This window comes from Panthera onca, chromosome D1 (assembly GCF_046562875.1).
Source record: "Panthera onca isolate mPanOnc1 chromosome D1, mPanOnc1 haplotype 2, whole genome shotgun sequence".
Taxonomy (NCBI): Eukaryota; Metazoa; Chordata; class Mammalia; order Carnivora; family Felidae; genus Panthera; species Panthera onca.
The window spans coordinates 3414295-3441022 of NC_138348.1; the positions used below are offsets into that span (position 1 = coordinate 3414295).

The following is a 26728-nucleotide window of genomic DNA, read 5'->3' on the forward strand; positions in this document are numbered from 1 at the left end:
GGGGACAAGGGTGTCAGGTTCCCGTGGACAGGAAGTGGGCCTTCGGGAGGGGCCCCACGCAGACCGAAGGGATCCTGTGAGTTCCCGTCAGCCTCGGAGGCTCGGGGAGGGGGTGGGGGACCGAGTGGGATGTTTTCGTCACAGAGGGTCTAAAAAACCCACAAAAGCATCCTCGAAAGAGTCAGCTTCAAGCGTGCGCGCTGGCTGGCGGGATACAAGCCCGCCCGCCCCACTCACCCCGGCCCTGGAGGGCCCCGGGGCCTCGGAGCGGGGCGGGGAGAAGGCGAGAAGCAGGGCAGGGAAGGGCGAGAAGGAGCACCGCCCGCTCCCACACCCAGGCCTCCAGGGACTGGACGAGACCAGTGTTTGTGACCAAACGCGGCTGGGGAAGCTGTTATCACGACAGTGACCCGAAGGTCACAGGGCCTGATCTGGAAGCACCCCGGGGCTGGGAGGCACCCGCTCCAGGGGCGGGTGGGTGAACCTCTGGAGTTCTGCTTCTTTAACGTGACAGTTTCCCTGCCGTATTGTCCTTGGGAGCACACGCCTCACATTTACACACGTGTGTGCCTCTTCCGTTGTCCTCTGAGCCTCCTGGTGCAGAACACGCACACCGTGTCGGCCACCGCTTAACCTCCGTGGCACAAGCCTGCATAGGCCCGTCTCCAAACAGGCTCTCGGTGTTTGCCAAACGAATGAAGAAACGCGTGACGGGCACACCTCCTCCGGGAAGCCCACGGGGAGCCGGGTGGCGCCATCCACGCGTGTCCCTGGAAGGAGGGGGACCCGGAAGTGGTCGGTGAGCGGCGTCACGGGCCGCCCTCGCTTGTTCCTGACGCAGGCAGGGCGGCGGGTTCAAGCCCACGCACGGGCAGGAAGCGCTCGCACAGCGTGACCCGGGTCGCGTGGGTTCTGGAGCTGGCGTCTCACGAGGGACGTGAAGCACCCAGAGCCGCTGGGCACGGCCACGCGCTCCTGCGCAGAGAAGCCTTCGGGGACACAGACTCAGGCTTTCAAAGACTCCCACCTGCCCCCCAAGAGTTTGCCTTTACGGTTCACCGCGTAGGTGTTGTGGTGCCGCTGGGGCGGGGGAGGAGGCGCAGCCGAGAGACCACGGTCGTGCGGCCGGCGAGCCCCCCAACCACCCGCATCGGGACCTACGACGCACACGACGTGTTGGCTCATTCCCCGGATGAGGACCCGAGGAACAGTCCCCCCAGCCTGGCATCTTTCTAGGGAAACGGGCAGTGAACAAAACAGACAAAAATCCCGGCCCGCAGCGGCCTGCATCCCCGAGGGGAAGAAAGGTGCGGAAACGAGGCGTAAGGTGGGAGAAGCAGTCACAGTGCAGGGTGGGGGCGTGGGGGCGGAGGGCTGGGCCTTGACCCCCTCGATTGTTCCGCGGGCCCGGCGGCGGCCCGGGCAGAAAGTCGTACAGGAGGACAGATGAGGCCGCCGTCTACAGGCGTCGCTGCCCTCCCGGGACTTCCCGGGCACGGAGGTAGCAGGCAGGGCCCTAAGAGTGTCCCAGCTCCCTCCCTCTCGTGCCATGTGCCATCCTCAACACCCCGGGCCCGCCTCCCTCCTCCATGGGAAAAATCAAGCGACTGGAGTAGGGCAGAGGGCCGGGGGCTTCCATCACCTCCTCCCCTCCTTGCCTCCGGTGCAGGGACAGAGGCACAGACACACAGCTTCAGCCCCCAGAGCCCGCCCCCAAGCCCCATGTCATTTTTGCTGCAGTGCAAATCAGGAAGGCGGCAAAACAGCAACGCCCCCTCTGTCCAGCATTATCACTGTAGCGGGCAGCTCCGAGGGGACATTCCGTCCCCCTCCTGCCCCCTCACAAGAAGGCACAGAGGGCAGCCTGTCAGTGGAAGGGTCCTCACGGCCGTGGGCACATCTCCCGAGCTCTGCGGGGTCGCGGGGCCCCTGCCTGGTTCCCTCTTCCAGATCCTTCTGTGACCTGGTCCTCAGGAGCGTCAGGACCGGTGCCGAATCTCGTCTGGTGGTAAGCCAGTGGCGGAGACGGTGAGCTCTGATGCAGGCCAGGGAGCCAGGGGGAGACGCAGCCAGTAGAGCTGGGTGGCCCGGGGGGCAGTCGCGGAGCCAGAGCCACAGTGGGCTCAGCCCAAGGGGCAGAGAGGAGTACGGTCCCATCCACCCCTGGAAGCACTGAGAACACAGTCTTCTCCCCCGGGGGCACTGAGCGAGCACACACAGACGTGCCTCTGACCTGGTGAGGAGCCCCAGCCTGGCGCCCTCCCGGATTATATGCCCCGAGGGCAAGGAGCACGTTTTAGTCCCCTGGACCCTCCCCCCCCAAATGCCCCGCGCCCCGTAAATCCCCCATAACTGCTCAGTATCTGGCAATTGGGCCCAACAGGACTGGAAAAACTGTCCGAGAAACTCCCTCACGGGCATTTAACCTTTTCTCGTTGGCTTGGGGCTTTCAAGACCTTTCAGAAAACGGTCCGAACAACAACTGAAAAACCCACCAATGGCTCCGGGAGTGGACAGAGAAAATGTTCGAAAGACACACAGGGGCGCGCACGTTCTCCGTGAAAGGGGCGGCGGGACCATTCATGAAACTGGGCTCACGGAGCCCTGGGCACGAGGCTCGCAGACCCGCTGTCGGCCCGCGAGCCTGGATCCCCTCAGCCACCAGCCCCGCTCCTCTGGATCCCCAGATCGGCTGCAACTCTGGCCTCCCCACCCCGGCTGCCTGTCACCCACACAGTAGCCAAGGTGATGTTTAAAAAGGCAACTAAAGGGGCACCCGACTTCAGCTCAGGTCGCGATCTCACGGTTCGTGGGTTCGAGCCCCGCGTCGGGCTCTGTGCCGACAGCTCGGAGCCTGGAGCCCGTTTCGGATTCCGGGTCTCCCTCCCTCTCTCTGCCCCTCCCTCCCTCCTCCCCCATCTCTCAAAAATAAATAAACGTTTAAAAAATGTTTTAAGGCCACCAGGTGGTTAGGGTGTAGAGGACCCGGAATTCTCGTCCTGCGCCGGCCGGAGCGTCACTTGATGAAGCCATGCCGGGACACGGCGTGGCGCGACCCCCTAGAGTGCCACTCTGGGCACGCACCCGCCAGAAGCGTTCCCTCGCGCCCACCACGAGGTCCGCACGGCAGTGACCGGACAGCACGGCTCCTGATGCCCCCACGGTGCACGCCCCCCAGCGGCCGGGCAGGTGGGCGAGGGCTCACACGCGTGACGCGAAGCAGCCACACACAAGGGGGCCTGCGCTGTGCGATTCCATCGGTGCATGGCTCGAGCAGAGGCAAGCCTCCCTGCGGTGCCAGAAGGCACGGTTTGGGGGTGGGGGTGGCCGCAAGGGGTCACGAAGAGGGTTGAGGGCTCACGTGCCTTTTCTTTGAGCGCTGGTTCCAGGGATGTGTTTGCCTGACAAACACCCACGGAGCTGTACCGCGATGGCCTGAATCGTGTGCCTCCCAGAGTCACATGCTGAAGCGCTGACACCCCCTCCCCACAAGGCGGCTGGATTGGGAGACAAGAGTCTTTCAGGAAGAAGCTAAGGTTAACTGTGGCAAAAAGCATGGGGCCATCTCAGGGCTGGTGCGCTCGTAAGAAGAGGCAGAGATCCCAGAGTCCCCTTTCCACGCATGCGTGGAGGAAGGCCACGTGAGGACGCCACAGGAAGGCGGCCCTCTGCGAGCCAGGAAGGGAGGCCTCACCAGGCACCAAACCCTGTGGACCGAGATCTCAGACTCCAGCCTCCAGGACGTGTGTTGTTTAAACTGCCCGGGCTACGGTGCCTTGTTACGACGGCCCAAGCTGACCGTATGTGTGCACTTGTCCTCACGTGTGGCATATTTCATTCCAACTTGACTTAAAGAGGCAAACCTGGTTATAGTCCTCTTCTGTTTGCCATTTGTCCCTGACTTCCTATCTGCTCTTAAGATCAAATTCACAGCGTGGTCTTGAAGACCCAGAATGATGGAGCCCCCATTGGCCTCTCTGGCCTTGGATCACATGGCCACAGCTACTCTGACTTTGTTTCAGCTGCTTGAACATGCCAAACACCTTCCTGCCTCAGGGACTTTGCACTTACTGGTCCCTCTTCCTAAAACACTTTCTCACCTTTTTCCCTGGCAGACTCCCACCTGTCCTTCATGTTCTAGGTTAGCCATGTTTTCTCCTTGCAAAAGTTATCCTGATCCCAAGCTGGGTCAGATTGCTCTGCTGGAAATTCTCAAACTACCTGCCTTTTCCTTCACTACACCCATCACAGTTGGAAGTAAATGAAATACTGCTGCCTATTGTCTACATTCTCCACTAGACTATGAACCCCCTGAGGGCAAGGGCTTGTCTTATTTTCCAATGGGACCGCAGTGTTCCTTGTGATTGAAAAGATGGATAGTTGGATGGATGGATAGATGGATGGATGAATGGATGGGTAGGTGGGTGGGTGGATGGATGGATGGATGGATAGGTGGGCATGTGGATGGGTGGGTGGATGGATGGATGGATGGGTGGGTGGGTGGATGGATGGGTGGGTGAGTGGATGGATGGATGGATAGGTGGGCATGTGGATGGGTGGGTGGATGGATGAATGGATACATAGATGGGTGGATGGATGGATAGATGGATAAATGGGTGGATGGATACATGTTTGGGTGGGTGGATGGATGGATGGATGGTGGGTGGATAGACATATGGATGGATGGATGGATGGATGGATGGATGGATGGGTGGATGGATGGATGGATAGGTGGGCATGTGGATGGGTGGGTGGATGGATGGATGGACAAGTGGGTGGATGGACGGACAGGTGGGTGGGTGGATGGATGGATGGTGGGTGGATAGACATATGGATGGATGGATGGATGGATGGATGGGTAGGTGGGCATGTGGATGGGTGGGTGGATGGATGGATGGATGGTGGGTGGACATATGGATGGATGGATGGATGGATGGGTAGGTGGGCATGTGGATGGGTGGGTGGATGGATGGATGGATGGTGGGTGGACATATGGATGGATGGATGGATGGATGGGTAGGTGGGCATGTGGATGGGTGGGTGGATGGATGGATGGATGGATACATAGATGGGTGGATGGATGGATAGATGGATAAATGGGTGGATGGATACATGTTTGGGTGGATGGATGGATGGATGGGTGGATGGGTGGATGGATGGGTAGATGGATGGATGGATGGATGGATGGATGGATGGGTAGATGGATAGATGGATGGACAGGTGGGTGGATGGACAGACAGGTGGGTGGATGGATGGATGGATGGATGGATGAGTGGATGGATGGGTAGATGGATGGATGGATGGTGGGTGGATAGACATATGGATGGATGGATGGATGGATGGATGGATGGGTAGGTGGGCATGTGGATGGGTGGGTGGATGGATGGATAGACAGGTAGGTGGATGGATGGACAGGCGGGTGGATGGATGGATAGATAGATAAGTGGATAGGCAGATTGGTGGATGGGTGGATGGATGATGGATGAATGGATCAATTTATGTACGCATGGATGTCAATCCCCAGTAAAAATATCTCCGACAGCAACAATTCTGCTTACAACTGTGTTATTACAAACATCTACTGAAACTTTGAGGTGTGTGAACACTGTGGGAGTGAGTCAGCACCCTGCGGTCTGCTGATTTTTAGGAAATGATCTCAGAATACATCTTTGAGGCTTTCATCGATGAGGTAAATGGTGGACTTCTTTAAATATTTATGTTTTTAAAGTGCTAGAGTTTGGAAACACCTAAAAAATATTGCTCACTGTGATGCATTGCCTTAGAAGGCCTAGTCGAGGCCTTCTAGCCACATGGAAAGATGAAAAGAAAGAATTTTTTGAAAATGCATGAAGGACGTTTCCCCGGCACCAGAGGGGGGACGGAGGAAGGCTCTGGTTCCTGGAGGCCGGGTGTGTGCACAGCTGGTACATCCAGGATGCTCCTCTGTGAGCTGCAAGGTCAGACGGGCAGAGGTGCGGGTGGGTCCCAAACACCGCACCCAGCTCACAAGGCACTGAATGTCCTGACCCTTGTGTAACTCCCAAAGGTCGTTTTCCACCCAGCCGACCCCCGTCCCCTGCTGTACTCCAGACAGACCCCGTATCTTTTAGCTTGTCCATCTGGGCTCTCCCCTCCAGGCCTCTGCACACACTTTTCCCTATGCTTCAAATGCCCTTCCTATCCCTTTCCACCCAACTAAGTCCTACTTATCCTGGGAGCCGTCAGCAGAAAGGTCGCTCCCTCCAGGAGGCCTTCCGAGATTTGCTCCCAACATATTACATCAGACTCTCCTTCCGCTGCCCTGTGGCCCCTGGCACCTTCCTTGTATGCTCGATTCACACTCCCAGAGAACCACCTGCTGCGTGCAGACGCGTGGGGGCACTGGGAGTGTGGCAGTGAGCAGGACAGGCTGCTCTGCCCCCAGGGATCGTTCCTCCTAAGTGGATTTTAAAGGAGGAGAACAAGCAAGCAGGCGGGGACCCAGCGACCTCGTCTCACCGCGGACGCTGGCTGCTCCACACACGCTCATCCTTCAGTTCCTTGACGTCCCCCCACCTCCGATGTATGTGGGATCTGAGCTGCTGAGTGCGACACATCCACGCGGACTTCCTAGAGGCGGTGTCTCTGCTCCCGAAGAGGGGTGGCTGGACAGTCTCCACCACGAGCAGCGACTCAAACAGCACGTAGGACAGCACTTAGGACTGGCCCTGTCTCCCTTTGTAAAGTCTCTGTGCCCACCACCTCCCACCAAATCTAAAGGGCACTTGCTTCATTCAAGGTTGGAGACAAAGCAGAAGCAGCTTCAGGACGTGTACGTCTTCAGGCACAAAGACAAATACCACACCTTTTAAAACGAGCTGACAGCTCACAAAGAGTGGGGTAATGGCATAAAGACAGACACGGGGGCTGAAGAGACGAGCCCAGAAATGACCCTCGCATAGGCAATCAAATGAACTTCGACGGCGGGGCCGAGATCAGTCGGCGGGGAGGCGACGTGTTTGCAACAAACGGGGTGGGGGGAACCGGACGTCCTGATCCAACAGAGTGAACTCAGACCCTTGCTTTGCACCATATACAAACATTAACTCAAAACGGATCAAAGACCTAAATGTAAGACTCAAAACTATAGAACCCCTGGAAGAAAACACAGGGACAATCTTCATGATACAGAATTTGCAGTGATTTCTGGGATATAACATCCAAAGCTCAAGCTACAAGAGCAATAACGAATACACGGGACTATATAAAAATTGAAAACCTATGCAGCAAAGGAAACCATTGCTGGGATGAAAGGCGACCTACACAATGGGCAGCCCAAATATCTGACAAGGGATTAGTATGCAGCTTATATAAAGAAGCCCTACAAGTCAACAACACACACTCAAAAAAAAGCTGATTAAAACACGGGCAGAGGACTTGCTTGGACATTTCTCCAAACGGGATCTACAAATGGCCAATGAGTGTATGTATCACCTCACGTGTCCTATCAAAGCACAATCAGACATCACCTCACACCCACTGCGATGGCTGCCATCAGAACGCCGGACGAGAGCAAGCGTCGGTGTGGAGGTGGACAAACCGGAACTTTGCGCACGGTTGGTGGCGATGCAGAACGGTGTGGCCGCCGGGGAACACGGTACGGCAGCTCCTCAAAAAATTAAAAACAGAATTACCCTACGATCCAGCAGCCCCACTTGTGGGTACGTCCCCAGAAGAACTGGAAGGAAGCGGGATCCCAAAGACATATTTGCACACCTTTGCTCATCCCAGTATTATTCACAAAAACCAAGAGGTGAACACAGCCCCGGTGTCCGTTGGAGAACGAATGGATACAGAAGACGTGGTCCATCCACACAATGGAATATTATTCAGCCTCAGAAAGGAAGTTCTGACGCCTGCTACAACACGGATGAGCCTGGAGGGGACATGACGCTCGGTGAAATGAGCCAGACACAAAAGGACAGACGCGGTAGGATTCCACTTACAGGAGGTTCCTAAAGTTGGCAAACCGTTAGAAACAAAAGTAGAATCGTGCTGCCAGGAGCTGGGGGGAGAGGCAGAGAGGGTGTTGCTGTTCGGTGGGTGCAGAGTTTCTGTTTCTCAAGATGAAAAGTTCTAGAAACGTGATGCACGGTAACACGCACACAGGCGCTGCTACCTTGTACCGAGCAATGGTCAAGGTGGCAGATTCTGCGTTACATGTTTTCCACCGCAACGAAAAGGAGCCGAAGGCTCTTCGAAAGGTGGGACTTTGTGGGAAAGGGTGGGTGCCTGGGGGTTGGGGCAGAGAGCAGAGCCGAGCAGAGGCGGGCAGGCAAGCCACTCACACGCTGGAACAGCTTCCAGGATGGAATGCGGACGTGGACGGGGCCCAATCCCGGGCCATCCCCGGACGTGGCAATTTCGCTCAGGGAGCCAGGCCCGGATGAGGTTTAGTTAATGCAGGGCAGACACAGGTGGGCAGGGGAAGGAGCTGCAGGGATGAGGTGACCATGCGGGGGGAGGGAGAGCAAGGTCGGCAGAGGTGGGAAGTTGCCAGCAGGTAGAGACAGGGACAGGTGGACACAGTTAGGGACCACGGCCCGTCTCCACGTAAGAACTGAAAATCCCTCACTAACGCGTCTCGAAAGGGTTCTCTTCCCACAAACACCCTTGGTTTGCCAAGGGGTGGCGGTGCCATCCGGGAGCTACCGTGAACGTCCCCGCTAACGTGAGTTGGGACTTTGCACGGGCTCTTCCACGGCCAGGGGTTCCAGGAGGCTCGGGTGCCCGGCAGGCCAGGGGAACACGTTCTGGGCCAGAAGCCACGGACTCAGAGCAGCGCAGATCTCAGGGGCCTGCGGTGCCTCCTGGCCCCGCCTTGGTGCAAACCATTTTACAGACTGAACGGTGAAAATGGGGCTGTCGCTCAGTCTACGACTCTTCCCGATTCAGAAAATGGAGTGCTTGCGGTCAAGAGAGAAACTGGTAGCCCCTTCACACGAGGATCATCAAAAGCGATCAGAAGGCACTCGGGACAGACGGAGGCAGGTAGGGCTCCCTCCAGGTGCTCTGGACCATTAGGCTCTTTAAAGACACAACTGTCCCTCCTCTCACTCACGGGAACTTTCCATTGTGAATTCTTTGGCATTTGATTGGTCACCGCACTTGTGAATCGTGCACAAAATGGGGGGCGGGGGGAAGCCACGGCTTTATTTATAGAAACCTCATTTTTTGCTATTCATCAAAAAAATAAACACAACCCACCTCACACTAAAAATATGCATCTGAAGATCAACAATGAGGCCATGTTTGGCCGACTCCGTAGAGAAGTGGAGATTTCAAACCGTAGGAATTTCTCACAGACGTTCTTAGAATAACCCAGGACACCGTGCCAGCAAGCTTTTTTTTTTTTTTTTTGTCATTAACATTTTAAGCAATGTGACACCTCCTCCCTGACTCTGAAACTGGAAAAAAAAAAAAATCTTCACGCTCTGATATATTAGTACACGCTGTGTGACCTCTGCCAAGCTACTTAGCCTCTCTGAACTGCAGTCTCTTTGTAGGATGAGGATCTACCTTTCAGGGATGCGGTGAGGAGTAAACGAGGTAATCAACTCATCGTACAGTCTTGAATGCGAGAGAGATGTTCGGTAACTGGTAGCGACAATCGTAGCGAACTCGGGGCGAGGATTTTTCTGTCACTGATTCCCATTCCACAAGTCAAGGGCTGTTTGTAGATGTGCTGGTCAGAGTCAGCCTCCCTTGGGACCACCAGGTTAAACCTCTCCCAGCAGCCCTGAATGACCGCTGAGATTGAAGGAAACCAGGGCACGCACAAGGAGGAGAGCCCTATTGCTGCGTGACATATGTTGGAGACAGAGCCACAGAGGGGCCCGTGGTTACCAGCCGTAGAAACCAGGGGAGCCGCACCATGCCCCGACGGGTTTTACTCGTGTTGAATCCGCCCGAGAGCTGGCCAGAGTGCTTGAAGCACATGGTCCTGCTGTGTGGATGCGAGTGCCCCCACCCCCCACTTCCTAACTGTGCCACCTTCGCCGTTTCCTCATTTGTACCTGGGAAAGCAGCAGCGCCCTCCTTAGTAAGGTTCAGTGACAAGCGAGGACACGCACAGCGTCTGGGGGACAGTCACGCACAAGGAATCCCAGCCGTTATAATTATCGATAGTGAGAGCATTCTGTAATCTTTCCGCTTAACTGTGTTCCACACCACGTCTGCTTTATTTACCACGTCCAACTTCACATCGAGCCCAAACCAGGCGCTCAACAAATATCTGTCAACAAGGCGGGAACACACCTTGCCATCACAGACATGGAGTCTAGTGAGGTGGGGGTGATGATCACACCCACTGGAAGACCTGGGGGCTTCGAGGGGCACTGGGGGGGGGGCTGCTGAGGAGCTCCCAGGGATGGGGTAGGTGTTAGGAGGGAGAACTCTTCCTTGTGGAGCACCCATGGTGAGCACTTGGGCTGTTTCCATTTGTTCACTGTTCCATGTGAAACCTTCATTGCTCATCTCCTGCTCAGTCAATTCCTTAGGATACATTTCTGGAATTAGAGTGACTGGATCAAGTGTAAACATCTGTTCCTTTCACTTCATCACCTGCCACCCATCATCCATGATCCATCCATCTATCTGTCCATCCATCCATCCATCCAACCATCCACCCATCCATCCAAACATCTATCCATCCATTCATCTAAACATCCATCCATCCATCCATCCATTCCTTCATCCAAACATCCATCCAAACAACCATCCATCCATCCATCCATCCATCCATCCATATGTCTATCCATCCAAACATATGTCCATCCATCCATCCATCCATCCATCCATCCATCCATCCCTCCATCCAAACATCCATCCAAACAACCATCCATCCATCCATCCATCCATCCATCCATCCATCCATATGTCTATCCATCCAAACATATGTCCGTCCATCCATCCATCCATCCATCCATCCATCCATCCATCCATCCATATGTCTGTCCATCCAAATGTATGTCCATCCATCCATCCATCCATCCATCCATCCATCCATCCATCCATTCCTCCATCCAAACATCCATCCATCCATCCATCCATATGTCTATCCATCCAAACATATGTCCGTCCATCCATCCATCCAAACATACATCTATCCAACCAAACATCTATCCATTCATTCATCCAAACATCCATCCATCCATCCACCCACCCACCCATATGTCTATCTATCCAAACATATGTCTGTCCATCCATTCTTCCATCCAAACATCCATACACCCATCCACTCATCCAAGCATCCATCCATCTATCCATCCACTCACTCATCTATCCACCCAAACATCCATCCGTCCATCCCCCAACTACTTCTTAAACCCCCACCCTGTGTCAACCCTGGAGAGAGAGGTGAGCGAAGCTGGCTGACCACTACCCCTCCAGGGTGTGGCAAGTTCCTCAACGCCTGGGGAGGGTACAGACGGGAAGGCTCTTCACACAAGAGCACCTGGCACATAGCAGGTCCACAAGAAATCCGTGGGGAATGAATGGTCACACGCTGCCAAGTTGCCCTGAGGTGCAGGTGCTGGGACGTGTCAGAGTCAAGAGCTGCCTGTGGAGGAGCGTTTCCTCCGCGGGCTCGGCCCTCAGAGCGCTGATAAACATGGCCAATTTGATGGGCCAAAGGGCATCTTGGACACCGCGGTCTGCATTTCTCTGATTTCTCTGTCTTTTCTAGCTGTTTAGCCTTTTGGGGTAAATTACCTATTTCCGTCTCAGCTAGTTTTCTATCGGCACATGGGTGAGCTGATCATGGCATGCCTGGCTTATCCCCGGCTTCAGGGCGCTCCCTTTTCGTGGGTCATTCTTCCACATGCTGACGTTGGCTCTTGGCTCAAAACAGATATTTCTAATCCTGTGACAAAGGTGCCCTTTCTGGGTTTTGTTTTAAAGATGTTTGAGTGGGCAGAGTTGGCGAACGCTATGAAATGCATATTCTAGTATTAAGTCAAGTTGATCATACGGTCGTGGATCGCAGACAGGCCATGACCCGCCCCACCTCTGCCTGTATCTCCTGTGCCAGGCAGTGCTCCCCACCGAGGGGGGAAGGGTACTTCTGTGCCTTGAGTCTGGACTGGCCTGTGACTCAGTTTGGTCAACAGAATGCGGCAAAGCAACAGGCTTCGTGAGGCCTTGCGTGCTTCAGGTCTTTATCGTGGACCCTCCGTGGGTCTGGGAACTAGCCCGGGCCAGCCTGCTGGAGGACAAGAGGCACCTTATGCCATCGCCCCAGCCCACGGCCCGTTTGCTACCAGTAAGAATGGCCACCCTCCACCAGCCAAGCGCAGCGAGCTGCCAGCTGGCCGTAGATGCGGGAGTCCAGCCAAGCCGGGCCCTAATCGGTCCCCTGGCCCCTGATGAGCAGTATCACCCAGCTGTGGTTTGAAGCCACCAAGTGCGGGGACATTTACTGTGCAGCCATAGGTAACTATACAAAGGCTTCTCTCCTTTGTCCTGTTTAGCAGGAGCCGATTTCTACAGAGCCGCCCTGGCAATCACGGGCTGAGCCCGCATCTGTGACCGCGGCCAATCCTTCCACCGTCCTGCTGAGTCGCCAAAGCCTCAGCAAGGGTGACCAGGCACTCTGTCAGAGCCGGCTACCTGAGACCTTATGCAATGTGAGGCTCATTTGGAAACGTCTGACTGCCTCCAAACATGATACCACAGTCGGTGCGTGGGAGACGGTGTGGTCTCCGCATGAGCCCACGGGCCCCGGGTGGGCGGGCAAAACGTCCTGGGTACGGGCACCCCGGAGGCGCAGGCCAGCCGAGGCCACCTTCTGACCGGGTGGGGCCCAGAGACAGAGGGCTCCAGTCCGCAGGTGGTCACGGAATCTAAGCCGGATGAAGCCCTCAGATGCTGCCACCCCTGGAGTTGGCTACAGTGGATTTCGAGCACGTCCACAAATTCTTTGAGACGCCGCCATCCAGAAAGGAGCTCATCCTCCTCCCCTTGGGTGGGCCGGACTCTGCCCTTGCTTCTGACAAACAGAACAGGTGGACGGGACGGTGTGGGACTCAGGAAGCCAGGTCGTGAAGGGCTTCTCCGGGCCTTCCTCGCTTTCTCCCAGACCACCCGCTCCGGGGGAAACCCGTCCACGTGGCGAAGAACTGGGGCCTCCCCCCGGCAGCCGTGCGGGTCCGCCAACTTGGTGGCGGGTCCTCCGGTCCCGGGCGAGCCTTCAGATGAGGCAGCGCCTGCTGACGCCTCGGCCACAGCCTCCCGAGAGACCCCCGACTCAGAATCGCCCAGCTAAGCCAGTCCCAACTTTCCGGCCCACAGAAGGGAATGGCGATAACAAATGTAGCTTTTTTGAGCGACTGGGTTTGGAGGTAGTTTACGCAGCGCGAGATAAGCAATACACCTGTCCCAGCGAGAGCTCCTCCTTGTGAGTTTCCGTCTTCCGTGAGTTCCGACCTCCCGCTAGCACGGTCTCAGTTTACTGGGTGCTCTGCCTAAGGTGCACGAGTGGCGTGGCCGGGAGCAAGCCTGGGTTTCTCAGACCAGTGCTGTGCCTGAAAAGCAGGAGGTCTCTGAGCACGCTTCTTCTACAGATCACCGAGGGAGAAGCCCCCCAGAAGATACCCAACACCTGTTCCAGCTGTGCTGGCATTGTCCCAGCAATCCCTGTCCTGGGCAGGGATTGGCAATGCTCAGCAGGGGGTTCGGGGCCCCGAGTGAGACGACACGCTGTGATTCCAACGGTGGACGGTGGGAGTCGGGCTCGGCAGGGACGCTTCCCTGCAGGGCTGCTCAGGTGGCTTCGAGCAGGGGCGGGTTTGGACCCCATCCTCTCCTGGCTTTGCAACAGGGGGTGCACGCCTGCCATCTCCCTCTCCCCCCCCCCCCCACAGGATATGTGACCGATTCCTTGAGTTTCCGCTAACTGAATACGCATGCGGCCAGGCCCCACCCTCTTCCTCACCCCCAAGGGAAACCATTGTCCGCATTCCTGTCTCCACAGATTCACGGAGCGCGTTTTGGTCTGTTGTATAAACAGGATCATAGCGCGCACACCCTTTTGTGTCTGGCCTTCCTTGTCCACCCCGGTCTTGGTGACTCTTTCCTGACCGACCCCCCCCCCCCCACGGTGCGCACAGCTCCACGGTTGTCCATCCATCCCAGTGCCGGAGGGCGTCTGGGGGGCGCCCGGTTTGGGGCCGGCACGACCGGGGAATGTCCACACGCAGCTTTGGATGAACAGGCAGATGCGTTCAGTTGAGTGGCTTTGCTGGGCCACGAGGTGCACATTTGTTCAACGGTAGCGAATACCAGCCATCGGTCTTCCGGAGGACCAGCGAACACTCCCAGGGGCAGCGCGGGAGGCTCCCGGGTCCTCTGTTATTTTCCGCGCTTCGCCATTTAGCCCCTTGGGTGGACGGGCGTGGGTCCCGAACTGCAGTTTCGCTCTGTTTCCCGATGGCTAACGGACGCGTGCCTTCCACACGCTTAGCGGGCTCCTTCTTTGAAAACGCTTTTGAGGGGCACCTGCGTGGCTCAGTCGGTCGATCGACTCTTGGTTCCAGCCCAGGCCACGGTCTCACAGTCCGCGGGTTCGAGCCCTGAGCTGGGCTCTGCGCTGACAGCACGGATCCTACTCGGGATTCTCTCTCTCTCCCTCCACCTCTCTCTCTGTTCCTCCCCGGCTCAAGCACATGCTCTCTCTCTCTCCCTCTCGCAAAAATAAATAAATAAACATTTAAAAAACTAACAAAATGCTTTTGTCCTGGGAAGCAGGCCTCTCTCTCTCTCTCTCTCTCTCTCTCTCTCAAGGACTCAGCGATGAGCTCCCCCTGCAAGCAGGTGACCCACGTCACTTCCTTCCTCTAAGAGGGCTCCAAACACACGAATGAAACCACTAGCTAATCTGGGGTCTCAGGACGACCTCCGGGCTCACAGTTTCTCCACAGACACACCGTGTGTGGCTACAACCCGCTTGAACGTCTCTACCCGACGAATCAATTCCCAGAATCACAGGTACAGATTTTCCCCGAGAAGATCCCGCCCCCCCAGGGGTTTCCCCGTAAGTGTCTTCCCGGGACTTTGTTTTGGCAGAGGTGAGCATCTGGTGGCAGCCGACTCAGAGCCTTTCCAGAACCACGCAGGCCACGCTGTGTGGAGGGCACACGGGGGCTCCCTGCCCTCGTCCCCGAGGACACCCTCAGCCCTGTTATCGGACACTCCCTCGGCGGTCTCCGAGCAGACACGGGAGAGCCGGGCGCCACGATCCCCACTTAACACGGCAGGGCAGGGACTCTAGCCTCCTGACGCCCAGTGACGCACGTGGATCCCCGGCCAATCAGCAGCGGGAAAAAAACCACACCTGCTACGCGCCCGTGTTAGGTGCTAAGGACTCAGGATGCACAAGAGGTGCGATGGTCCCTGGCCCCCTGGTCCCTGGCATTTAGCCGGCGGAGGAGGGGCGCACAGCAAAGCAGCCTGAGAAGTAAAAGGCCGCGATGAATCTCAGACACCGTCGGGGGCAGACGGAAAGGGCGGGAACACTTCGGCCAAGCGTGTGGCAGTTTCCTGAGCAGACACCTTCTCTCCTAGGAGCCGGTAGTCCGACCGTGGGCGTTTGCTGGAGACATGGGAACAGACGTCCACAAAAAGCGTCGTTTCCTGCAGCTTCCTTCACGACGGCCCCAAACTGGAAACAACCAACCTTTCCAGAAGGACGGCCACACAGACGGGGCTCCGTCCACACAATGGGATGAGGTCAGCGACGAACCCAGCACTGGCGTGAGCAAAACGTTCCGGTGAGCTCCAGAGGCTGAACTTGGGACAGCTCCCACCGCTGGTTTTCATGATAAGACGGGTAGAACTTTCCCATGGCGAGGAGGCGGGGGACGGAGGGGGAACGGGCACGCGGCCACTCTCCGGGGCCGAGAGGAATAGCCCGTATCTTCACGTGATGTCAGGTCACACGGGTGTATGGATTGGTGTTAAAACTGATGGAAGTGTGCACTGAAACCTGGGCATCTTACTGTGTGTGAACTACCCCCCAACTAACATTTTTTTTTTATGTTTCCTTATTTTGGAGAGACAGAGACACGGCACGAGTGGGGGAGGGGCAGAGAGCGAGGGAGACCCAGAATCCGAAGCAGGCTCCAGGCTCATCAGCGCAGAGCCCGACACGGGGCTCGAACTCACGGACCGCGAGATCGTGATCTGAGCCGAAGTCGGACGCTCAGCCGACTGAGCCACCCAGCTGCCCCTGAATTATACCCCAATTTAAAACATTGGATTAGGAAGTAGGACAGGCCTGCAAAGTAGGGCAGGACCGATGTGGGTGGGGAGTGGACGCTCCCAGGGTGTGGGTTGGATAGGATGGTCTCTAAGGCAAGAAGATGAGAAGCAGGCAGAGGGAGACTGCTCCAGGGGAGGGCACTGCAGGTGCAAAGGTCCTGTGGCTGCCGTCTGCGGGAGGCTGGGGAGAGCCCTTCCTGAGCCCCGAGGGTTTCATTTCACGACCCTCTGGTCTGCTGTGAGCAGCAGGCCTGGCTTCTCGGCCTGCCGGGGCCCTGGGCTCCCTCCGGGCTCCCTGTTGGCTCCACTCTCGGCTTCCTTTATTTTTTCGTTTCACCCTGGTATTAATTACTGCTCTTTTCTTGTATCGTATCCACATGTCTAAGCGGACGGTAATCTCTTACTTGGGGGGTAGGAGGAAACGCCTGGTATTTTTTCTACAAATATAAAGTGAATTAAACATAACATGTGAGCCAGCCCAGGCATGCTTTGGGAACCTTCCACATTGTCCTCGTGGGCACAGCAAACTCACGCAGGTTCAACTACACCGCCGGTCCCTCCCTCCAAGAAAAGAAGAGTGAGAAAAGCAGACCCTTAAACCCTGCAGGGGGGCCCACCCACCCCCACGGCCAGGGAGCGGAGTCCCCGGGGAGCCTACGGTGGGGGGGGGGGGGAACGGGGCGGGTGAACCCACCGTGCCTGGTTCAGGTCTCACGCCTGGCATTTCCCACCGGCCGGCTTGGAGGTGTCGCCCGCTCCGCAGGGACCCCGGCCTTCAGGGAGCTGCGTGCGTTCTCCACACCTCACTACCCTCCAAACTGCAGCTGAGAACTTCATCGGGCCCTCAGGCGAAGACACGGGTGTCTCCTCCAAGGTGGCAGGGAACACGGGTGTTGCTGGACCAATCTTTCTTTTTTGAAATGTTTTTATTTTATTTTTTAAATTTTTTATTGTGTTTTATTTATTTACTTTTTTTTTTGAGAGAGAGAGAGAGACAGAGAGCAAGCTGGGGAGAGGCAGAGAGACAGAGAGAGAGAGGCAGAATCCAAAGGAGGCTCCAGGCTCTGAGCCGTCAGCACAGAGCCCGACGCGGGGCTCGAACCCACAAACGAACCACGAGAACGAGACCTGAGCCACCTGAGCCATCCGGGTGCCCCCGCGCTGGACCAATCTTAAAGGCGGGGGTCCACAGCGGCTTTCCAAAGGGACTTTCGGGGCTCACGATCCTTAGACACCGACCTTCTCCTTACATTCAAGAGGAAAGGACAGAGGAGGATTTGCAGTAAAAACACTCATGAGCTCTAGTCCCCTCTCTGCCACAAACCGCTGTGCGACCTTAGGAATATCGCTCCACCTCTCTGAGCCACAGTTTCCTTCTGTTCCCGGGAAAGTGAGGGGGTTGGCCCTGGCTTTCTCATTCGGGGGTCTCTGGAGGGGACCCGGAACATTCATTAGCTTTTTTAAGGGCAGCAAAGCACCTGCTCCAATGACTCCTTGTTAAAATCAATGTCGCAATTACTCAAAGATTTCCCCTTGACGTGTAGGTCGGGGAGTCTCTGTGAGTAAATGGGGTGGTGGGTTGTGGTCGAGCCTCCATTTATCGCGTTGCATCTGGCCACGCCTGGAGGTCTGGCCCAGCGAGGGCTCTAATTGTTCGTGTTCTTAGCCGCAGATCGCGTAACTTACAGCTACGGTGGACCGTTGGTGGTGTCGGTGGCGTAAGGGACACGGAAGTTACGGCGCCACGCGGGAGCCCACGTACGGCAATCATTCAGGAAATGCGGCCAAGATGCTTTCCTAAGCCGATGGCTCTGAGCTAAAACTTCCCGTGGCCCGGGAAGAGGCCCCCGACGCTTCGAATCCCAGCGTCAAGGGCGAGGCCGGTAACCGAGAAGTCACACGGTGCCTCGGCCAGCCGGGCGGGCAAGGTCGGCATCACGGGGACGGGCCACGTGCGTGGCGGCCATGTGCCCCACGCGACGGCACGCACTTCTCCCTGCGGTCCTCCTCCCGAACACACAGCCCCCGTCTGGGCCTGAGAAACAAGACCCAGCTGAGGGACAGTCCACAAAATAACTGCATCGTGCTCCCCAAAACGGAGCACGAAGAGGGGGACAGCGCTCCCGTCCCAGAGGCTGTGTGTGCCGGGACCTCGGAGATCAGGGAGGAGGGGACAGGGCAGCAAGGCCGGAGAGGTCGTGGGTCGAGAGCCGGGCGGGAGCAGCGACTCTGGAGGCAGGCGGCCCCACCTGTGGGGGCGGGGGGAGCCACCCCGAGGGGCCAGCCAGGCAGGGCGGGAGGTGGTGTGGAGGCCGTGGGGGACCGGGGGCGGGCTATCCGGACTTGGAGAGCCGCGGGCAGGTTTGAGATGCGCTGCGCGAGGTGGTGGGCTTTGTGACCTCCGCGAGGTGCCCCGGCAAAGCGATCGGAACCTCTACAGGAGGGCAGAGCTGGGGTCCGGAGCCACCACCAGGCCCGGCCTGAGTCTGCAACGGGCAGAACGCAGCCCGGGCCTCTGCCCAGCGCCCGGCTCCGCACGGCCCCTCCGTTCCGGCCCCCGCTGCTCACCGTCCAGGAAACACGATGCGATAAAAATTATGCCGCTCACGCCTCCTCCCCAACAGCTCACGTCAAAAGCTCCGTTTCCACCACAAACGGCGCATTCAGACGCTTGCACTGAGGTGCCATTCAAAAGCATCAAAAGTCATTATACAAAAAAAAAAAAAAAGTCATTATATGCCAGAGGCCGGACGTGGGCAGAAATAATCCCGGTCGAGTGTCGAAGGGAAAGGATTACATCTTGAGCGTCACGGGTGATGTTTGCACACGACGCCCAAAGGCAAACAGGGGTGCAGCTGGAAACGGGGGCTTTCTCTGCTGACCCGGGCGGGGGGGATGGTGGAGGTACGTCCGGGGCCTGATGTGTGGGAACCCGGAGCCCAGCCCGACGGCCAAGACGGGCCCCGAGGGGAGCCAGGCGTCCCCCTGGGGAGAGGAGACCACGCTGAGTTACCGGGCAGAGCCTCCGCGGCCCACGCAGGCCCCTCCAAGGGCTAAATGCGTGAAAGTAGTAATTTGTCTGCATCATGGCCACGTGACCCTTGTCAAATGGATTTCCGAGGTTGGAAGGCTTTTAACGCTTCATCACGCAGCGTGAAAACCCCAACACTGCTCCCAAAGCTGAGGGCTGAGGGCGGGGACAGCCGCTGAGGGGTGCCTGGCAGCGGCTGGAGAGATGAAGATCTCTCTAGCCACGCCTGGCCCCCGGCCGGCCGGGCCCCTGCAGCAAGGCGCCCACGGAGCGCTGCCTTCTTCCAGTCCTCCTCCAGCTGTCCCCCCCCCCATCTCTCTGAGTGTCAGGGTCCCCCCGGCAGAGTCGGGTATGGTTGTCCACCTGACTGATTCCAGGGCACGCTCGGCCATGGGAGGGCGGGCACATTACTTGCTCTCTCTGTGCCTCAGTTTCCTCATTTTTCAAAAGGGACTCATACTATTCCCAAACGTAACGAGTATGAAAGAAGGTGACGTGTGTACAGGGCTTACCGTAGGCCAGGGAGGGGACACGTTGGCAAAACCTGTCAGCTACCATCTATCCATCCATCCACTCCCACATCCATCCATCCATCCATCCATCCATCCATCCATCTATCCATCCATCCATCTCTCTCTCCATCCATCCATCCATCCATCCATCCATCTATCCATCCATCCATCTATCCATCCATCCATCCATCCATCCATCCACTCCCACATCCATCCATCCATCCATCCATCCATCCATCCATCCATCTATCCATCCATCCATCTCTCTCTCCATCCATCCATCCATCCATCCATCCATCCATCTATCCATCCATCCATCTCTCTCTCCATCCATCCATCCATCCATCCATCCATCTATCCATCCATCCATCTATCCATCCATCCATCCATCCATCCACTCCCACATCCATCCATCCATCCATCCATCCATCCATCCATCTATCCATCCATCCATCTCTCTCTCCATCCATCCATCCATCCATCCATCTATCCATCCATCCATCTATCCATCCATCCATCCATCCATCCATCCACTCCCACATCCATCCATCCATCCATCTATCCATCCATCCATCCGTCCATCCATCTATCCATCCATCCATCTCTCTCTCCATCCATCCATCCATCCATCCATTCCCACATCCATCATCCATCCATCCATTCATCCATCCATCCATCCATCCATCCATCCATCCATCTCTCCATCCATCCATCCATCCATCCATCCATCCATTCCCACATCCATCCATCCATCCATCCATCCATCCATCTATCCATTCATCCATCCATCCATCCATCCATCTCTCCATCCATCCATCCATCCATCCATCCATCCATTCCCACATCCATCCATCCATCCATCCATCCATCCATCCATCTATCCATTCATCCATCCATCCATCCATCCATCCATCTCTCCATCTATCCATCCATCCATCCATCCATCCATCCACTCCCACATCCATCCATCCATCCATCTATCCATCCATCCATCTGTCCATCCATCTATCCATCCATCCATCTCTCTCTCCATCCATCCATCCATCCATCCATTCCCACATCCATCCATCCATCCATCCATCTCTCCATCCATCCATCCATCCATCTCTCCATCCATCCATCCATCCATCCATCCATCCATCCATCCACTCCCACATCCATCCATCCATCCATCTATCCATCCATCCATCCGTCCATCCATCTATCCATCCATCCATCTCTCTCTCCATCCATCCATCCATCCATCCATCCATCCATCCATTCCCACATCCATCCATCCATCCATCCATCCATCCATCCATCTATCCATCCATCCATCCATCCATCCATCCATCCATCCATCTCTCCATCCATCCATCCATCCATCCATCCATCCATCCATCTCTCCATCCATCCATCCATCCATCCATCCATCCATCCATTCCCACATCCATCCATCCATCCATCCATCCATCCATCCATCTCTCCATCCATCCATCCATCCATCCATCCATCTCTCCATCCATCCATCCATCCATCCATCCATCCATCCACTTACACACCCACCCATCCATCCACTGAATCCAGTCTGGTATGAGTTGAACCCTTCCTTCCCCCCTCCCCCCAGGCAGCACCTCAGAGGTAAGGGGGGGTGGGGTTGCCAGTATGGACCATACTCTGCACACACAGCTAACAGACAGCTTAGCCAACATCAAGAAGCTTCCACAAATGAAATCACGATGAAAACCTACATGGGCTGTAAACTCTGTGGGCTCAAGGACTAGCTATCCTGTTATCCAGCCCCTGGCACTGTAATTGGCCCACAGAAAGAGGATCATCTAATATCTGTTCAAGTTGAATTGAATTGCGCATCAAACTGCAGTGGTACAAGACAAGACAGTGTCTTGAGACAGTGTCCTCAATTAGTCACATCACAGAACAGAAGAGAAACTCTTTGTATGTCCGAGTGCCTCAGAGAAACATTATTGAGAAAGTGAAGACAACCTATAGGATGGGAGAAAATATTTGCAAATCACATAACTGGTAAGGGTTTGACATCCAAAATATATAAAGAGCTCCTACAGTTCAACAACCAAAAGACAAACAACCCATAGAAAAGCAGGTAAGGGAATGGAATAGATAAATAAAGAGGACGTACAAATAGCCAATAAACACACAAAAAGATGCATAACGTCATTAGGCATCAGGCCAACACATATCAAAAGCACAATGAGATACCATTTCGCATCTATTGGATGGCTGCAATTTAAAAAAGAAACACAGGGAGGCGTCTGTGTGGCTCAGTCGGTTGAGCGTCGGACTTCAGCTCGGGTCATGATCTCACAGTTCGTGGGTTCGAACCCTTGCATCAGGCTCAGCGCTGACAGCACAGAGCCTGCTTGGGATTCTCTCTCTCCCTCTCTCCCGCTTGCGGGCTCTCTCGTGCTCTTACTCTCTCTCAAAATAAATCTAAAAACTTAAAAATAAATAAAAATAAAATTAGAGATAAGATCTAGCCATTTCACTTCTCGGTGTTAGTCCAAAAAAACGGAAGACGGGACTCGAACACGCATCTGTACACAAATTCCAGTGCAGTACCATTCACAACGGCCAAAAGGTGGAAATAATTGAAGGGTCCACTGACAGACGAACGGAGGAACGAAATGTGGTGTTTCTGTAGGATGGACTGTCACTCAGCCACACGACGAAACGGAACTGACACCTGCTAGGACATGGGCCCACCGCGACATACACGCGAAGAGGAACGTGCCAGATGCCGAAGGACACCGTGGCGCGATTCTGCTCATACGGAGTGTCTAGAATAGTCAAATTCAGAGAGGCCAGAAAGAGACCAGAGATTCGGGGCTGGGATGGGGGGTGAAGCAGGCACACGGCTTCTGTTCAGGACGAGAAAACAAAGTTCTGGAAACAGTGGTGACGGCTGGGCAATGCGGTGAATGCAATTAATGCCCGTGAACGGTGCCCGGAAAATGATCGCAATGCTATGCATATTTAGCCTCAGTTTACAGAACAAAACCAAAAACCCCCGACGCGATTCCGTCACCTATCACCCCCCTCTGCCCCAGAACAAAAACGCTTCGGTTTTTCCTGCCCCCAAAATCATGGCGCTGGCCTTGAGTCTTCTCTACCGTCACCCCCACATCCGACGTGTGCCCAGTTCCCGTCGGCTCTGGGCTCAACGCACACCCGGAATCTGACCTCCGCCTCTGTCCCGACCCACGTCTCCAGCACCCGGTACCCGGATTCCTGCAAGAGCCTCAGGACCAGCATCTGGCCTCCCCCCTCGGCCTGCCCCCCTTGGAAGCAGCCAGAGGGGTCCTGCCCACCCCGAAGTCATCTCCCGTCCCCTCCGCTCCAGACCCCAGCGGGGTTAGGTGGCCAGCGGCCCGTCGCAGTCGGGACTGCCCCTTCCTGCTCTACTCGCCTTCACGGGACATACTACAGCCAACACATTAGATACGTCATCCTTCCACGTGGTCCAGAAAGCTCCACAAGGCCATGCCTGTGTCCGCCGTGCCCCCCGAGCCCCCAGGACACAGTGTCGGGCACCCAGAAGGCGCTCTACGACTGTTGGCTGAGCAGGCGAGGGAAGGCTTCGGGAGACAACAGGGAGATTCTAACGCACGGCCAAGGCTGCCTTGGGATTCAGACCCTGCCTCTTGCACTTACTAATCAGCCGTTTGACCTGGAGTGGCCTCTCTGTGCCTCAGTTCCCCCATCTGTAAGTGGGGCATCAACAGGGTCCCCCTCACAGAGTGAGTGACACGGTGACAGTGCGGGAAAGGACTTCCGCATCCCCACAGGCGGGGGGTGGGGACCGTGCGGCCAAGGCCAGCTGCCTTTTCCCTCCTCCTCTTTCCTTCTTCCCTCCCTTCCCGCCTCCCTCTGGGCCCAGGCTGCCATCCGTGTAGACAAGGCTCATGGAACATCCCAGCAGGGTTTTGAGGCACGCCCAGGAGTGAGCTGGGCAGACACATTCCCGTGGAGGGATATGCCCACCTCCGACCCGCCCGAACTCCACCAGCCCTTACGGGATCAATAAGTCATGAGGGAGCTGGTAAAGGAGGCCGAGGGGAAGTGGCGTCTATGGCAATCGATTGTTCCACGGAGGACGAGCTGGTCCCAGAACGCCAGGCACGATTTCACACCTGGGTCGGACGCACGGGCTCGGAGCTGGTGGTGGTGCTGGTGGCGAGGAGCGTGACAACGACCCGGCCCTCGTGCAGAGCGGGGACACCGCGCAGGGCGGCTACGGGCTCGAGCCAGGCCCACGGCAACCCGCTGGGCTGGCAGCTAAGGCCCAGAGCGGTGGCGACGTTGGCCAAAGTCACACGGCTGCAGGCAGCAGGGCGGGGGTACGGACTGAGCTCCAGACTGCACAGCACCGCAAGGACTCCCAGGTCGGACAAAGTGGGGTTCACCCAGAGTGCCAGTGGCGGCCTCTGGGTCGTCGTTACGCCAAGACAGCTCGAGGGGGTGGCGTGGTCCTAGAAGGGCTTGTCCCCGAGTTTCCCGCACGGGGACAAGGCACCCAGGAGCAATTCCAGGAATGGGGGTGGGGGCGCCCGCCCTGCGGTCTTACACCCCTGAGCCTTGAAGCCCAGAGCAGAGGGAGCGGGGGGACCCTCCCTCCACATGAGCCCGGATGCCGGTGAGGCGTCCGCAGAGCTGCGTCCGTGCTTATGTCCCGGAGCCGATCCACCAGAGCTCCCTTGAGCCGCAGCGCTGAGACAGGGCTCCCCAGCCTCGCCCCCCATTTAAAGACTGATAGAGACCAAAGTGCGGGCCTGAGCTAGTACCCCCCTTGTGGGGGATTCTGCCTACGGTGGGTGGGGCAGGGGGCAGCCAAAGCCTCGCAGGAGCGGGCGCTAGGCTTGGAGCCAGCAGGTGCTAATCCTGTGGTCTCAGTTTCTTTGTCTGTGCAATGGGGACGACCACGTTCCCACCGTACAGGCTGGGGTGGAGGACAGAACATGTGAAGTGCTGAATTCCGTGCCCACGTTGAAGCGAGAGCTTGGCTGGATGTTCACAAATGCGGGGTCCGGGGCTCCCGTGACCAGCCGCTTGCAGAACAGGTCACGTCTAGAACGTGAGCTCCAGGAGGCCCCTGGACCGGGCAGGCCAGCCCGGCCAGGAGTCCCCTTCCCTCCCGCCCCCGGCTCCGGCCGGCAGGGTCCCTCTGTCTTCCTCCTGGGCCCTTCCTGTGGTGAGTCTACAGTGGTACTTCTAGAAAGACACCACACGGGGCTGTTGAAGGAGCAGCCGTCAGGAGAAGTTTCTCCACGGGAATCCACAAGGAAAGAAGGGGGGTGGGTGGGAGGAAGAGACCGGAGAAGGAATAAAAGGGGGCGGGGGGGGGTGCTTTCCAGCTACAGTCAGCAGCTCCCCGCTGGAGGTCGTGTCCCCATCGCAGGGCCCACAATCCTAACCCGCCATCGGCTCCGGGAGGGTGGGACTCAGCTCTGCAAGGAAATAAAACCGAGTGCGCGTAGCCCCTGTCACTGTCCCGCTCGCTCTGAGGCTTGTTTAATAACCTCTGAACTGGGAGGGAAAATCACCCAGGAAACACTGCTCGGGTCATTTATTTTAAAATTATTGGTATAAAAATATCCAGGGTCGTGATTTATGTGCAGGGAGGGGCCCAGGAAGTCAGGGACTCCCCCCTCCCAACTCCAGTCAAACCTCATTTGTCTCCCCCCCCCTCCCCTCCCCTCCCCTCCCCTCGCGGCTCCTCTGCAGTTTCCATTATGACTTCAAGTCACAGGAGTTACTTTACATCACAAATAAATCTCCAGAAGAGCACGGAAATATTATGTGTATTAATAGCGCCTGTAAAAACATCCGAAAACCTTCCGTCCGCCGCGGCCGGGAGATGCTCTCCCGGGACTGGGGACGCGCGGCCCGCCTCGCAGATCCTGTCCCCAGCCCAGTCTGGCCTGGCCTCCGGGGGTCTGTCCGTCTGTGAGTGACCCCGGTGACCGGCGGCCGCCAAAGCCTTCCCGACACCCCCCCCCCCCGGCCCCTGGCAGCACGGGGTGGGTCCCCACCACCGGAGACAGGGGGCCCCCCGTCTCCGGCCCCTCGTGCACCCCTCAGTCCCGGGGCAGCGGCCGTCCCAGGGCATCCCCGACGCCAATGACGCCTCGCCCCGGTCCCTCACCGCTCCCCGCCCCCACCCCGGCCCCTGGATACTCACGGGCTGCGGGGGCTTCCTTGGGGGACAGCCCCTCGAGGCCGATGTCACCCTCCAGCATGGCGCGGCTGGCTGCCCGGTTCCGGTGCGCCTCGACCGACCGCAGCGCGGCCAGGAGAGGGGGCGACGAGGTCACCCCCGAAGGTCTCCGGCGGCTCCGAGGGCCGGGGTCGAGCCCCGCTCGGGAGGGGACGGTCCCCCTCCTCCGTCTCCTCCTCCTCCTCCCAGACCCAGGACGCGAAGCCGCGCGCGCCCAGAGCCAAACTTGGCCGCCCTCGCGCACCGCCGCGCCGCTCCTCCCCCTCGGCCTTTTGGGCTGGGGGTCCTGGCCGGCCTCCCCGCCCCCGGGGCTACCTGCGGACGCCGCCCTCGCCCCGCCCCGCTCTCAGCGCGACGCCCCGGCCGCCACCCGGACACCGCGCGCGCGCGGGCGCGGGACTCTGGGGAAGGGCAGCGGCGCCCGCCCGCCCCCGGCCTCCCGCTCCCCCGGGTGCGTCCCCACCCGCCCCGGGCCGTCCTGTCAGTCGGGGCGGCCAGGGCGGCCCTCAGGGGGGCCCCCAGGGCAGGGGTGCTGGCGGGGGGAGGGGCAGATTGCGTGGCTGGCCCGGTCGGGTGGAGAGTCCTCCGCCCCCTCCCCCAGGCGGCAGGACCCCGGTACATCACTCCAGCAATGCCTCCTAGGAGGAGGAGGAGGGA

At 57.4% G+C, this 26728-nt stretch overlaps 1 protein-coding gene across 13 annotated transcripts in view; it reads right to left on the reverse strand.

Moving 5' to 3' along the window:
* ANO1 (anoctamin 1) overlaps positions 1 to 26234 on the reverse strand; it is a 140512-nt gene extending 114278 nt beyond the window's left edge. For 6 of the 13 annotated variants that reach the window (XM_078433809.2, XM_078433803.2, XM_078433802.2 and 3 more), the window contains exon 1: positions 26036 to 26233. In XM_078433809.2, the coding sequence (XP_078289935.1) occupies positions 26036 to 26093 (58 nt within the window). In that variant the 5' untranslated portion in view covers positions 26094 to 26233. Of the gene's footprint in view, positions 1 to 26035 lie in introns of all 13 variants that reach the window. The other 7 variants (XR_013550300.2, XM_078433800.2, XM_078433805.2 and 4 more) reach the window with 2 other exon arrangements.
* Between the last annotated feature and the right edge of the window lie 494 nt (positions 26235 to 26728).